The 14707-nt window shown below is 40.1% G+C and overlaps 1 protein-coding gene across 1 annotated transcript in view; it reads right to left on the bottom strand.

The window, feature by feature from the left end:
* Plek (pleckstrin) overlaps positions 1-13427 on the bottom strand; it is a 34310-nt gene extending 20883 nt beyond the window's left edge. Inside the window, exon 1 of the mRNA XM_027388081.2 lies at positions 13386-13427. Within this exon, the coding sequence (XP_027243882.1) occupies positions 13386-13427 (42 nt within the window). The remainder of the gene's footprint in view (positions 1-13385) is intronic.
* Between the last annotated feature and the right edge of the window lie 1280 nt (positions 13428-14707).

Genomic DNA, 14707 nt, shown 5'->3' with positions numbered 1-14707 from the left:
GGCTTGTTTCAGCTTATAGTTTCCAAGCCCTCATGGAGAAAAGTCAGGACAGGAGCCTAGAGGCAGCACTTGAGGCAGAGACCATAGAGGAGTGCTGACTATTGGCTCACTTTCCCTGGGGTGTTCTGCTACCTTTCTTACATTTTCCCTTTCCAGACTGAGCTCCACAGGCCAGTCTGGAGCAGGCAGTTCCTCAGTTGAGATCCCCTTTCCCCAGATATGCCTAGGTTTGTGTTAAGTTGACAAAAGTGAACCAGAGCCTTCAGTTAAATTGCCATAGTGTGGTGTCCTTCCTTGCCAGAAATGGGCATTAGCTTGTCCCTTCACTCATTCATGTTATTGAGCACATAGCTCATAGTCATTAAAATGATGACAAAGCAGACTGTTTTCTAAATGCTAGTATCTAATATACTTCACTGAGAAATAGGACTAGTCCTTCTTGTGGTATACCTTGTCACCCAGAGATTTACCTTCCACTGTTCTTTACCTAAAAACCACATTCTCACCCTGTCACTATGAGTAGTAACTGTCAGCAAGCTTTTCTGTTTTATTTTTAAGAGTGTGTGTGGGTGGGTGGATGGGTGGGGTAGGTGTGTGTGTGTATGTGGTCTCGAGAATGTAAGTGCATTCAGAGGACAACTTGTGAGGATTAGTTCTCTCAAAAATAAAGATAAAAACCTTTTCCCACCTCCCATCTTTCTTTCTCTCTGTGTACGTCTGTTTTTTCTCTCTCTCTCTCTGCTTCTCTACCTGTCTCTCTGCCCCCCTTCTCTTCTGCTGTTCCTGTCAGCACAGGCCAGTCTTCCCACTCCCCTCCTCCCTTTCCTATTCCCTTTCCCCTAATTAAAAAAAAAAAAAAACTCCTCCACATGAAAAAATAAAAATAAAAATCTTTTCGACAAAATATCCATGATTGCCTTTGTTTTCTTTTCTTTTTCCTCTCCACAAGGGAGGCAGATAAATACTAAACAGTAAGGTTTGTGATATGGCTCCGCCAATGAAGGCTCTTGCTGCCTAGCCTGATAACCAGAATTCAAGCACATGGTAAAAGGAGGAAACCAAACAACTGCTGCCTGATTGGGCTTAAATTATACCCCAAAGGAGTAAAGGCATGTCTGGTACGGTAACATGACCAAAACATTGTTTCATAGCTCACAGTCTCCAGGGTTGAACCTACTACTGTTATTTTACCAAATAGACTGAGTATCAAACTGACTCTAAATGTATGTCTCTCTTCCTGTTCATCAGTGAAGCTCTCTGGCCTCATCAGAGGACTTTTTGCGAAGTGGACAGTGGGACGGAGCTGGTTAACAGAGAACGAATGTCAGTGGGTGCTTAGCCACAGATGGAACATCTATGCCACACCTTCTCCCCAAGGCTCAGGGACCACAGTAGAAAAGGAGGTGAAACGAACCTAAGAACCTGAGGTCAGGGAGGACCAGTGGCAAACAGTGTCCTCTGAACATTACAGGGCACTGAACTCAAGGACTCAACGGTTGTGGTTGCCTACAGAAGACCTTCAAGAGATGAATTCAGCCACCATTCTAGCATACAGTGGGAAAAGTTCACAAGCCTCCTCCACCCCTGACTAGGAGCTATAGACACTCGGTAATTTCTCTGGAAGGAACAGTCAGCTTTCATTAAAGGTGTAGACCCTGGTGACTGAAGCACACTATGGTGGATGGTTCCACATCTGAGAGTATATGGGGAAAAAAGACAGGAAGTTGTCCCGACAACTTCCAAGGCAAGGATGTGGAGATAGATCTGAGAGGGATTGAAGGAAGGAGTAGGGGTACATATAATGAATACACATTGTATGAAATTATCAAAGGTTTAGTAAAAGCATGTTTTTAAATTAACCATTGTGCTAGACCAAGGAAGTCCTTTCTGGTCTCTATGCTCAGACAGTTTAAAAAAGAAGGGATAAGTTCTTGGCCGCTATCCTTTGACTCACAGGGATACCCTGTTGTAACTACCACAAATAGAATTATCAACCATTTCCCGGCAGATCCTGCTGAGCAACGTAGAACACAAAGGCCCCCATATAAGGATCCAATTGTCAAAAGGAAAACTACTTATGCAAAGAGGACAAATGCATATAGAAGTATCATTTTGCTTGTTCGAATGATTCCTTTATTCTAGTCCTAAAATAATCTTTTGCTGCTAAAATACACTAGCATTTTCTGCCCCAGACATAAAACTGGCCAAACTAACAATGATTACTCTTTTCCAAAAATGAAGAGAATTTGACAGTACATGAAATAATTTTAATTAAATTCGTTCCTGGTTTACAGCTTCAATTATTTTCACTTACATCCATAGATCCTGCAAACTAATAAGTAAAAACCGTCCAACTTTTTAAGGGACAGCAGCATGAAATGGGTGTATCATTCAAGAAGACATCCAAAATCCTACCCAAAAATGCTCAACATCATTATTCATCAGGGAACAGAGATTCAGACCACAGTGAGACGCTGTTGTGCATTTATGAAGGGTGAGAAGAGCCTCCCTGGACAAGGATGTGGAATAGCTGGAATGCACGCACGATGCCCATAGACGAATGTCTGGAAGTTCGTGTGAAAGCTAATGCAGGGGCATTATGATAAAGAGGAGGCAGGTAAAAAAAGAGCTCTATTGCCACTCCAAGCTTGAAAGTGGAATGGTGACTTATGGTGGTGAGATTTAGTGTAGCTCCTCTGTTCTTTATGCCATTGCCTCAAGCCACCAGTTTGTCGCTCAGACAGCCCAATACAGCACCTACCCTTGTTGATGCCTATATATTTCCCTTTCTTTCCTCAATCTTCTGTTCACCCAGAGAATAAACCTGAGGCAGGAGTGACTTGTCCTAGTATGCTTGCCCAGTTAACATGAAGTTGAGACTGGAGTCCTGGTCACTTAACTCCTTGTTAATATGTTAACACTCTTTCCCTTCCCCTTAGATGCTATCTTTGCTTTGGTTCTTGAATAACTGAGTAATTCTAGCATCTGGATAAATTTCTCAAAACAACTTAAAGACAAATAGGGAGGGAGCGATGCAAGTAGGTGAATGGATGGATAGACAGACAGACTAGCAGACAAACAGAACTCTTCCAAAATGATGTCTGGGAGCACCATTGCTCCAGATTTTTTATTTTTTCAGGTTTGGGGATACATATAATATATTTTGAGAATGGAACCCAAGTCTAAACATGGAATTCATTTGTATGCCATATACACCTTATAAAGGGAGCTATACGGTAACTTAATATAATATTTTAATCATTTTGTGCATAAAACAAAGTCTCTCACAATAGGTAGGTTTTAGGTTTTGAGTCATATGTAGAGTTCCCAGTGAGTAACAGTCATCCTCATGGCACTTGGTGCAAAGTATCTTAGTGCATTACATGACAGCAAAAAAACTATAAAGAATGAGACACGTGATCATATTTAAAATGAATTTCTGTATATTTTTGAAATACTTATAAAAACTGAAAACAAATTGAAAGTACATAATACTTATAATATACTGTCACTGAGTTAAGGTTAATGTCCTTAATATGTGCTATTAAAACTCATTAGAATTATATATACACACATACAAGTTTTTTAAATAGAGAAAAATATGAATAACTGATTTTCTCTTTTTATTCAATCATTTATTGATGGGCATCTGTGCTGCTTCCAATTTCTTACTGTTATGAACAGTGCAGCAATGAACATGGCTGAACAAGCATCTCTGTATTAGGATGAGGCATATTTTAGGTATATGTCCAGGAATACTAAAACTGGATCTTGGGGTCAATTAATCACCAGCTTCCTGAGGAAATAACACACTGATTTCTAAAGTGGCTGTATAAGTTTCTACTCTCACTGGTAATGGATGAGTGTTTGCCTTTGCCTGAATACTCTTTAGTGCAAACTGTCATTTGCTTTAGTGTCATACCATTCTGATTTTTTTGTTTTTTGTTCTGTTTTTTATTAGAAAGAAAATTATTGTACATGTCAATTCCAGGTCCCTCTCCCTCTCCTCCTTCCCTGCTGCCCCAACTGACACCCTACCCATCCTATACCTTTTCTGCTCCCCAGGAAGGGTGAGGCTTCCATAGGGGGTCTTCAATGTCTGTCATATTCTTGAACAATTGATTTTCAAAAGCATTACCTAGGGTCCAATAAACAGCATTACCTTGATAGCAACCCAAGGAATGCAGACTGAAGTTAGGTAAGATAATTTTTTCCAGTAAGACTTTTTTTAAGATTTGTAAGATATATTGGTGAAGAGTTGTGATATGAAACCAAGAGAGCTCTTAGTCAGAAGTTTGATGTCATTTGTCAAAAAACACCACGCTTGCCATAAACTGTAGGGACAGTTCAGGCCCTGAGGTACAGAGGGGTATCTTCTTTGTAAATGTATAGAGACTATTTCTAAACCATATTTTGCAAGGCAAATGTAAGATGTGACAATAATGACTCTAAGAAATTATGTCTGTGGATCACTTCAGGCCCTAAGCTGGTCTATCTCACACCAACACTTGCTAGAATGGGTGACTTCAGGCCTGAGCTGTTCTATCTCACACCAACACTTTCTAAACTGGGTAACTGCAGGCCCTGAGCTGGTCTATCTCACACCCAACACTTGCTAGAAATACCACTTAAGCACATTTATTTTTAAACCTCATTTTCTACATCTGGAAAATTGAGATAATAATATCTACATCTTAGTGGTTGTTTGGGCATTAAATAAAGCTAACCATGGACATGGCTGGACATGATATCTGGCATCTAGAAACCACTGCCTAAAATACTGCCAATTCTGCTTCACAGTTTACAAAAGCCAAGCCAAAAATAACCAGCCTAGATGCCCATCACCAGTTGAACAAATAAAGACATACACAGTTTTACGAGGGTATAAAAAAAAGAAACCATGACATTACAAGAAGTGGATAAAGCTAAAAATTATTGTGTTAAATGAAGTAAGCTAGACCCAAAGAGTATCATGTAGTAGCTAGATTTAAAATTATATATGTATATATGTGTGTATGTCTATATGTGTGTATATGTATGTGTCCATGTGTGCAGGTGTGTATATGTGCGTGTGTGTGTGTGTGTGTGTGTGTGTGTGTGTGTGTGTGTGTGTGTATCATGAAACTAGAAAATAGACTGTGAAAGGGGAGAAATTGCTTTAGAGTTGAGAAATGAAGATGGCAAGGCAAGCAGAATGGTGACTAGCTGGTGACAAAGGGAACCAGCTAGAGGGTATGAGAAGGCATGGGGAAGAAAATGGTGGAGGAAATGAGTAAGAGCAAAGTGTAATGACTCATATGTATGAATGCCACTCATATGTCATTACTCTGTCTGCTGGACTTTTAAAAAAACATTTAAAAGTACCTGAGCATGTAGTGTTCATTAGTCTTACTAATGTAATACTGGGTGAATAAACTTTAAATCTCCAAAAGAATGAAAATAGGAAGTCAAGAAAGGTTTCTAGAGCTGGAGAGATGAAACAGTGGTTAAGAGCACTAGCTGTTCTTCCAGAAGTCTTTTTGAACACTGGAAAGTGAATGAATATGTCATTGCTTTGAAAACACAGAAAATGATGGGTCATTGCAAATTTTATCTCTAATACTAGGGAAATAACATCAAAGTTCATGTCCTATTAACAGGGATTAATCATAGGAAGAACAGTGGGATCTGAAAACTACATTAAAATGAATTTTATTTGGTTTTTAAAGAAATAATTGAGTAGAAAAATCATGAAACAAAACACTAAAATCACTTTCTTTTATGAAAATATGCTGTGTTATTAAGTCCTAAGTCCTTCCTACATTTGAAAGATGATTAAGTTCTTAAAATATTCTTTTCTAAATGTGCAGACAATATTTCTAAATCACATTTTGCTAGGCAAATTTAATATGTAAATTTAAAAGGCTAATTTCAGTATTGATCAAGAACTGTTTCCTACAACTACAATTATCAGCCAGTCCATAAATGTGTCTCAGAAGGGATGAAGTTCTCAGAATGAAAATGAAGTCATATTGGACATGGTAGAACTTGTCTGTCATCCCAGCTGGAGCAGGAGGCTAACAATTTTGAGAGCAGACTGAACTTCATAATGACATCCTGTCTCAAAGCCAGCAACAAAACAACGAAAAATGTGCTAGCCCTTCGAAAGTAAGTAAAGCTGAGAGGTTAGTTACTATAGGTGGTCACCTGACACTAATGCCTTCTGACTTTGGTTCTACTATGTTCCATTTATCATATTCGTTTCAGCTACGGACATATTTCAGGAATTTTCATACCAACTCAAGCATATCATCCCTTACATCACTCAAAACTGAAATCTAAAAACAGAGTGGAATCATAACTAATATGGCAGGAAGCAATACATCTTACACAGATTTCTCCTTCCTTTATCTATCACACAGTGGACTTCCAGCACTGAGGATTTCCTCAAGCATCATATGGGTGGGGGAGGCTGGTACTTCCGTGCCAGTTCAAGGAGAAACTTGCCACCCAAGAAGAGATTTCACACAGTTCTAACAACTTGCCAGGCCATCTTCCAGGACCTCTGGGAGCCCAGTTAATGACAGGCAGTGATAGACTGGGTTGTCAATGCTGCTGAATAGTGTACACTTTCCTTTTCATACTACAACCTCAAGTCACTGCATGAAGGCAGACTAGGCCTGTTCCTCTTTCCAGTATGCCACATTGAATGTATAACTTTGCTATGTCTTTCCTAAATATAGACTAATCGTGCAAACTCTATGCTTCTTGGGTACCTTGGGGACCCATGTTTCATTCAGGGACCAGGACAGCTACAAATTAACTGAGGCTGGTTCACAAGAGAATTCCATGGAGGCATTATCTCTCCAGGAGAGTTGCTGGAGAAACTGAATGGTTTTAGACCAAGAAGAGACAGGCAAAATTGATAAGTATTTTGCTCAAGGATGTCTAGTTTAATTTTGAGTGGATTTTTGTTGTTTGGTAGTGGTGGTGGTGGTGATGGTGGTAGCAGTTGGTTTGGGTTTTAGTTTTAGTTTTGTTTTTTGAGACAGCCCAGGCTGGCCTCAAACTCACTGTGTAGGCGAGGGTCACCTTGAACTTATCATTGTCCTTTCTCCACCTCCTCCTGCATTACTCCAGGCCAGCCTGGAACCTGTGGCAATACTCCTGCCTCAGCCTCTTGAGTACTAGGACTATAGGCATGAGATACCACACTCAGCTTCTAGATTGCTTGGAAGTTCCACCATGTAGAAGTTTCAGAAAACAATTTTGTTTGCATCTATCAAAGGAAAATATTAAACTTGTCCACTCTCTGATAAGAAAAGTATTGAATATTGATTAATATTTTACGAAAAAGTAAACTAGGCACAAGTGAGAAAGTCGATTACATGCTTCATATCCCTTTCTATCTGATTTCTACACATTTTTGTAGCACTGCTGGCCCTTTAGACTTCGATTACCAGGTTACCGTGATGATGCCTGATCCTCTCCCTTGATGCAAAAGGAATAGTAACTGCCAGGAATATGTGTTATGTGATCACAAAAGTAGTGCCTTAGCTGAGCTCTCTTCCCCTTTTCTGAGTACTATAAATGTTACTTCAGTGTGGAGCCCTGATTCTCTGATCTCTTTTAAGTCTATTGAAGCACTTACTTCCATGAGAAAAGTTCACAAATGACAGAACATATCTTATGTTTTAGACATGAACCTTGTGTTGTGAGTATAGGAATAAACACGATGCAGTCTCCATTCTCAAACAGTCAGAATCTAACAGAAAGGAGTGTAACCTTTTGTTCAGCGTGTCCTGCTGCACTGACAGAAGCCAGGACGGGAGGCTCAGTGCCGAGGCAAGTGGACTGTAGTGTTTAGGGCCCTTCAAGACACTTCCTGAAATGAAGGCCTCTTCTAACTTCCCCTTTCCTCCAAACTTCTCTTTTATATGTCAATGCAGAGCTCAAATTCAAAGAATTTGACCAAAACTACGTATGAACTGTGCATCATTCAAAACTACATAAGAACTGTACATTGTTATACTACTCTCCTACACCTACAGGATACTAAATGAGGTTATATTAAATCAATCTTTCATTTCTGTATGTAATAAATCATATCATCTAGATTCCTATTTGTACAACTTCTTGGAAACTTGATATATATATATATACCCTTTGGATGAAAGGAAACAAGCCTATCCAGTGGTGTATTTTTACATGAGTAAGTTCTATCCAAGTGGACTTTCCCTGACAAAAAAAAAACATTAAATAAGCAGGACAGAAGGGCAATGAGCTTAATAACCTGATTTCCTGAATTTCAGATTTGTGCATACATTTCACCTTTGTCTTTTCCAGGTTCAGAGACCTTCAGCAAACTATTCATTTTTTTCTAAGCATCAATACCTACTTCTCTTTATAAACACTAAGGGATATGATACACTTAAAAGATATTAGCATACTGTTAGCCTGTGGCAGGGCCTCAAAAGTAGCCACAATACAGACAGGTCAGAGCCCAATTTTGCAAGCAATACCATCTGAATGATTCTGGCCTGGATCCCATCTATTAGAGAAAAGAATTCTTTGAAAAAGAAGGTAAATGCAGTTTGAAGCCATGAGGACCACATGAAAACTGATTACAGTGGTTACACACAGCACTGGGTTATGCCAATACTATACCACCTGGTTCCACATTGGCTGTCCCAAGCGTTATCTTGAGGGCCTTAAGCAAGACCTTCTGCCCCTCAGTTCCTCAATTTCTTCATCTGCAAAGAATGGATAATTGTATCCATTCCCTATGGTTATCCTCAGGATGGCCTATAAATGCACTAAATGCTTAGAACTGTCCCTAACGTGGTGAGCACACACGGTAACTACTACCAGAGGGGAATGCAAACTTCTAGGGATCATTTCATTCTGTTCAGAATACAGCATGGCTGCAGGAAAGAATTCTTAGACAAAATCCCTATTCTGTTCTGTTCTGTCTTTATATAAAATTTGCCCACTTCTGGTTCATTTACTTAGTTACTTATTGTTTAACAATGTCTTACATATGATGTACTTTGATCAATACCCCTTCCCCAATCAGCCTCTCTTATCTCACTCCTACCTCCACCAAATCCCTTCTTCCCAACACCAGCTCAACACTGAGCTCAACAATAGATACTTTACACTGGGCTCAACAATCGGTATCTTTCACTGGGCTCAACAAGATAGACCTTGCACTGAGCTAAACAATACATACCAGGCTCAACAACATACACCTTCTGCCATAAGTCTTTGGAAACCCACCTCCAGTCCTCTGTCCTTTCACCAACATGATTCCTGTGCTGTCTTTCAGCCTCACAGGATATTCACGTCTTAAGCTGCTGTTTGAGTCTGTTCTTCAGTACCTAGTGATTGCTGGGTTGTTATCATGGAAACTAGTTTCTGGCAATGTGAGACATAACATGAAGGAATTTTCTCTTGTTTTAAAGCTTTGGTTATAAGAACATCCAATCCACAGGAAATCAATAATAAACTAATTCTCAAAAACCAACCCTTAATCAGAAAGAAAGAAACTGAAGTTACTAAACCCAGTGCTATTTGCAATACATCTGTGCCTTTTAGAGCACTACGGGATCATGAGATGGGGGTTTTGCCTGGATTTGAACCCCAGGTTTTCCTCTTACAGCTGTTTGATAATGAGCAAGTCACCTACTCCCTGTGAGGTTTTCAGATTGAAAAGAGATCATGTTAGTGTAACTGTATCTACAGGGACACAAATGCTCCTTAAAATAATCACAAGTGACAAACTCAGAGGCAAGGAGTGCTATTTAGAATGAAAGGGTTGAAAAATGACAGTCACATTCTTTTCCCTTCTTAACCATACTCTCTATTTAAGGATCTTAGCCAGGAGGCCAAAAAGGAAACACAAATTGTGAAATGTGGACAGTTATCTCTAACAGAACAAAAAGAGAAACATGGGCTCATGATATGGCTCAGCAGGAAATGCACTGGCTGTCAAGCCAGATGACTGAAGTCTAATCTCAGGAACCACATGGTGGAAGAAGAAAACCGACCTCTGCAAGTTGTCCAGTGACCACAGCACACACACTGTGTACATGCCGCATACACACACACACACACACACACACACACACACACACACACAACACAGTGAGAGAGAGAGAGAGTGTGTGTGTGTGTGTGTGTGTGTGTGTGAGAGAGAGAGAGAGAGAGAGAGAGAGAGAGAGAGAGAGAGAGAGAGAAACAAAGAAGAGATATGTTACAGTTTATACCATTGGCCAATGACCCCAAGACTTGACAAAATTCCTACACCAGCATTTTCTGATGTTGTATTTTTTCCAACCAAAATACCCTAACCTGAAAATAATTATTTCATAAGACATAGGAAAAAGGCATGTGTAATTCCTATCCTGGAATCTTCAACTGCATAAAAGAGACTTCTGTTATTATTACTTGGCATGCCTTTATCTGAGCAGCCACACCCATGACTCCTAAAAAGTCTCCACAGAAGGAGATTCTCTTTCCTCAGGATTGATTTGGAATCATCACACACCTCACAAGTTGTCGAGTATGTGTACTTGCTGATGTCCATCTTCACTTATGTGGTACCTACTGTGGTTCCTAGATAGGTAGGTAGATGGATAGATAGATAGATAGATAGATAGATAGATAGATAGATAGATAGATAGATAGATAGATTTTTGGTTTTTTAAGACAAGGTTTCTCTGTGTAGCTTTGTAGACCAGGCTGGCCTCGAACTCACAGAGATCCACCTGCCTCTGCTTCCTGCATGCTGGTATTAAAGATGTGTGCTACCACTGCCCAGCTAGATAGATATATTTTAACCCACATGTTATATAACTGAAAGAAACTTAAAATATAAGGAAGCTGAAAATTTTGATGTCAAATTAGAAAATCCCAGTTTCAGGTTTACATCTGCAACAACAAACTATTTCTGAAGCAAATAGTCCCGTAAAACACCAAATTGGAAGGTTGGGGTATATCTCAGTAGTAAAGGACTTTTGCCTAACCATATGTGAGGTCCTGGATTTGAATTCCCACATTGAAAGAAAATTCAAACAACAGTAAAGTGCCAAATTAGAAAAATCTTTGTATATTACAAGAAGTGTATAAGTGTCCCTGAGGAAATGCAAAACAACATGAAAAGCTACATATTAGATTGAATATTATGTAAATGTATATTTCCACAAGAATTATGGGAGACCTACATTGTGGAAATAAAAATCAATGTGAAGTTTCACTATGCTCTCTTGTAGTCTTTCTTAGATTGACACCTATCGGTAATAATCAGAGAGAATTACTGTGACTGATTAAAAACAATTAAATCCAGGTGCTTCACAGTCCTGAATCTGCCACCCCCACTTTCTAGGGAAATGGCCTCACTTATTGCAGAGTGGATCATCTATATTTTTGTGGTATAGTTACTGAAAAGTATAAGCATGCAAACTTTATAACAGCAATTTTATCATTTTGTATTAAAACACAGCCTGGCCTGTGAGGTGGCCCAGCAGACAAAGGTGCCTGCCAGCAATCAGAATGCCCTGAGTTACATTCCCAGAACCTACATGGGGGAAGAACAGAACTGATTCCTGCAAGATGCCCTCTGACCTTTATACACACACCATGGAAGATGTGCACCCCCCTCACAAATACGCAAACACAGAGAAACACACACACACACACACACACACACACACACACACACACACACACACACACACACACTGAGATTCTCTTCAGTGTGATCAGGGAGGAGATCAGTTCAATCAACCATGGTTCCTTTCAGCTCCCAGAGAGGGAAGGAGTGGGTGCCAGTTTACCAATAATCTACACCCAGTTGTTTCATCTACATGTTCTTTTTGGAAAGGATGTTTCAAAATTCATCTAGCCTAAGAAAAGACCACTGAAGGCCCATGAGTTCTCCAGCACCAACTCATAACTCTTGCCACCACAGATACACTGTGAACACTAATGGAGACTATCTTTGCTTCAGAAAAAACCAGCAGAGCTAAATAGAGAACCCAGTGCCCAAACTTAGAGAGGGTATTTCTCCTGACTCTGTCACACCCCCATGTATTGACATCTTAGTCTCTTCACAGTTTCTTTCTAACCCAAAGTAAAATGGAACTAGATCACAATGTGTACTGTTTAGTGTCCATAGACATAGCCTATTTGAAACTAAAAATAAATAAATGCAACTCTAAGATAAAGTTGCAGCTGGGTGGGGTTGTTCATTCCTGTAATCCCAATTTTGGGGAGCCTGAGTCAGGAGGCTTGCCACCAGTTCAATGTTAACCTTACAAGCACATTAAGAACTATAGAGTGAGACCCCCCCATCTCAAAAACTGATTAACCAAGACTGGACGTTGGCCCAACATGCCTTCAATCCCAACACTTGGGAGGCAGAGGCCAGTCTGGTCTACAGAGCAAATTCCAGGAAAGGCTCCAAAGCTACACAGAGAAACCCTATCTCGAAAAAAAAAAATTAACCAATTAATTAATGGATTTAATTGAGCTTAAAAGAAAATAAGAGTCACATTGCTGCTTATTTGGTTAGAAAGCTACCCATGAATTTAGTCAAAAGCTGGTGAACCCACTTGGCTTCACATCAGTGTGTTTATTCACAGCATTTTGCCCACAGGATGCCAGCAGCCCCTATGTGTGAATACACTGTGCAGGGAACTTTCCCAACTCAGAGAACACACTGCAGCAAAAGAAAGGCCAGAAACATTAGTAAAATTCAATTTCCCATGCCACAAAGCAGTCTTTAGTATTTGCACATCTCCACTGTATTCTTTAAGACAACACATCTACCATTTTGGTGATCTGTTACACAAATTTCCTAAAGTTGTAAGAACTTGTAACCCACAACCACCCTCATAACCGTGAAACAAAAACATAGCATCTTTCATGCAGTAAGTCCAAGAAGCCAGAGAAATTAGCTATACTGTTTTGTCAACTTATTGCTACTCACCCCTGTCCAGCCCACCCCTAATCCTTCCAACACCCTGAAGTGTAAATAAGAAGTGAACAGTCTTCCAGGTAACTTCTGTAACAAATAATCTGAGGTGTTTTACCCAAAAGTCAAAGTGTTTTAAGACATGAAAAAGTTAATCTGGATTTTTACCTTTCACACCCTGCAGTCTGGAATTCTTAGGCTTGTAAGGGCAAACTTTGCTGAAGCCTGAGCTAGGTTAATTCACTTTTAAGACGAAATAGGTAATGGTCCCACCCCAACACACTGTCTATATGATGCAATGCTCTCTCATTTCAGCTTAATAGATCCAGCATGGAACATCCCTGCCAAAGACAGGCAGAGTATGAAACAAGCACTAATCCTCGGCTAGCCCCTCTCCAGGTCCACCCTCATTAGTGGTTTCCCTACTTACCTTCTTCACCAGGTAGCCCTCCCTGATCCGCTTTGGTTCCATGCCTGATGGACAGACACACAGGGCCACTCTTCAGATATGTTCACTGAGGAGCTCAGTCTCCTCTGAGAGCAGAGGTGGTTGTGGGCTGCCTTTTCACAGTGAGGTCTCTTTCGAAATTTCTCTTCTGCTGCTGACTACATGATGACATCCTTTTCCCCTCACTGGGGTGACAAGTCAGAAAGAGGAACTGCACAGCTGAACAGCCCATGCTTTCCTAATGCTGGAAATTAAGTAGTGCAGCTGACTCAAATATTTACCAGATGTAAATTTTTATTGTCATATGTAAAATTCTCCTAAAGAGGAAAAATGATATGAGACGATCAATAAAACTTGATTGAGTTGAAACTGCCCTGCTTAGGTATTGTTCTTGAGATTTTAAAAGTTCTTAATAAAACTTCCAAGAAACTGTCTCCATCCCCACATTTCCATGAGCACCAGCCCAGCCAGGTGAGTGCCCAACCCCCTACAATGTCGCCACACTGTTAAGAGGCCCAAGTGTAAACAAAAATAAAATCATGAAATTTTCAGGTAAATGGGTGGAAATGAAAAAATATTACCCTAAAGTTCCCCAGTCCCAGAAAGACAGATGCCACATGTGCTCTCTAGAGCTTTAGATGTGAATATGCAACCTAAAGTAACCATAGAAGCTGGGAAAGTAGAAAGAGATCGTGGGAGGGAAGGGGACAGTGCACTCCAGAGATGGTTTAATAGGATACAGGTGTTGTGAACAGGGAAAGGGGGAGGGGCTTTAACTGGGGACAGAAAAGGAGGGATAATACAGACAGGGAGGAAGGAAGGAAAGACAAATAATACTGAGGATCTTTGGAAAAGCCTTGGGGAAAACATTATTTTATCTGCTTATTTAAAGGTACATATATGGAGTGTGTGTGTGTGTGTGTGTGTGTGTGTGTGTGTGTGTGTGTGTGGGTGTGTTTGAAGTGGAGTTGTGTCACAAGAGTCATGGACCATCTAAAAGAAACCCCATTGTCAGGCAGGCATGGGAACTTCCCTTCAAATTTCTGGTCAGAATGGTCAAGGAAATTCTCAAAAAAAAAAAAAAAAAAAAAAAAAAAAAAAAAAAAGAATGGTGGCACACACCCTTAATCCCCCACTCGGAGGCTGATGGACCTCTGAGTTTGAGGCAAGTTTGAGCTACATAATGAGTTCTAGGACAGCCAGAGCTATATAGTAAGACCCCCCTGTCTCAAGTGGGAGGAAGGAAAAGCCATTGCCCTTGATTGGCTCCAAGATCTCAAAGATAGAATCCTGTTGCTGAAAAC

The sequence above is a fragment of the Cricetulus griseus genome (assembly GCF_003668045.3).
Source record: "Cricetulus griseus strain 17A/GY chromosome 1 unlocalized genomic scaffold, alternate assembly CriGri-PICRH-1.0 chr1_1, whole genome shotgun sequence".
Taxonomy (NCBI): Eukaryota; Metazoa; Chordata; class Mammalia; order Rodentia; family Cricetidae; genus Cricetulus; species Cricetulus griseus.
The sequence above is the reverse complement of the archived record's forward strand: the minus strand, read 5'-3'. Positions and strand labels throughout refer to the sequence as shown.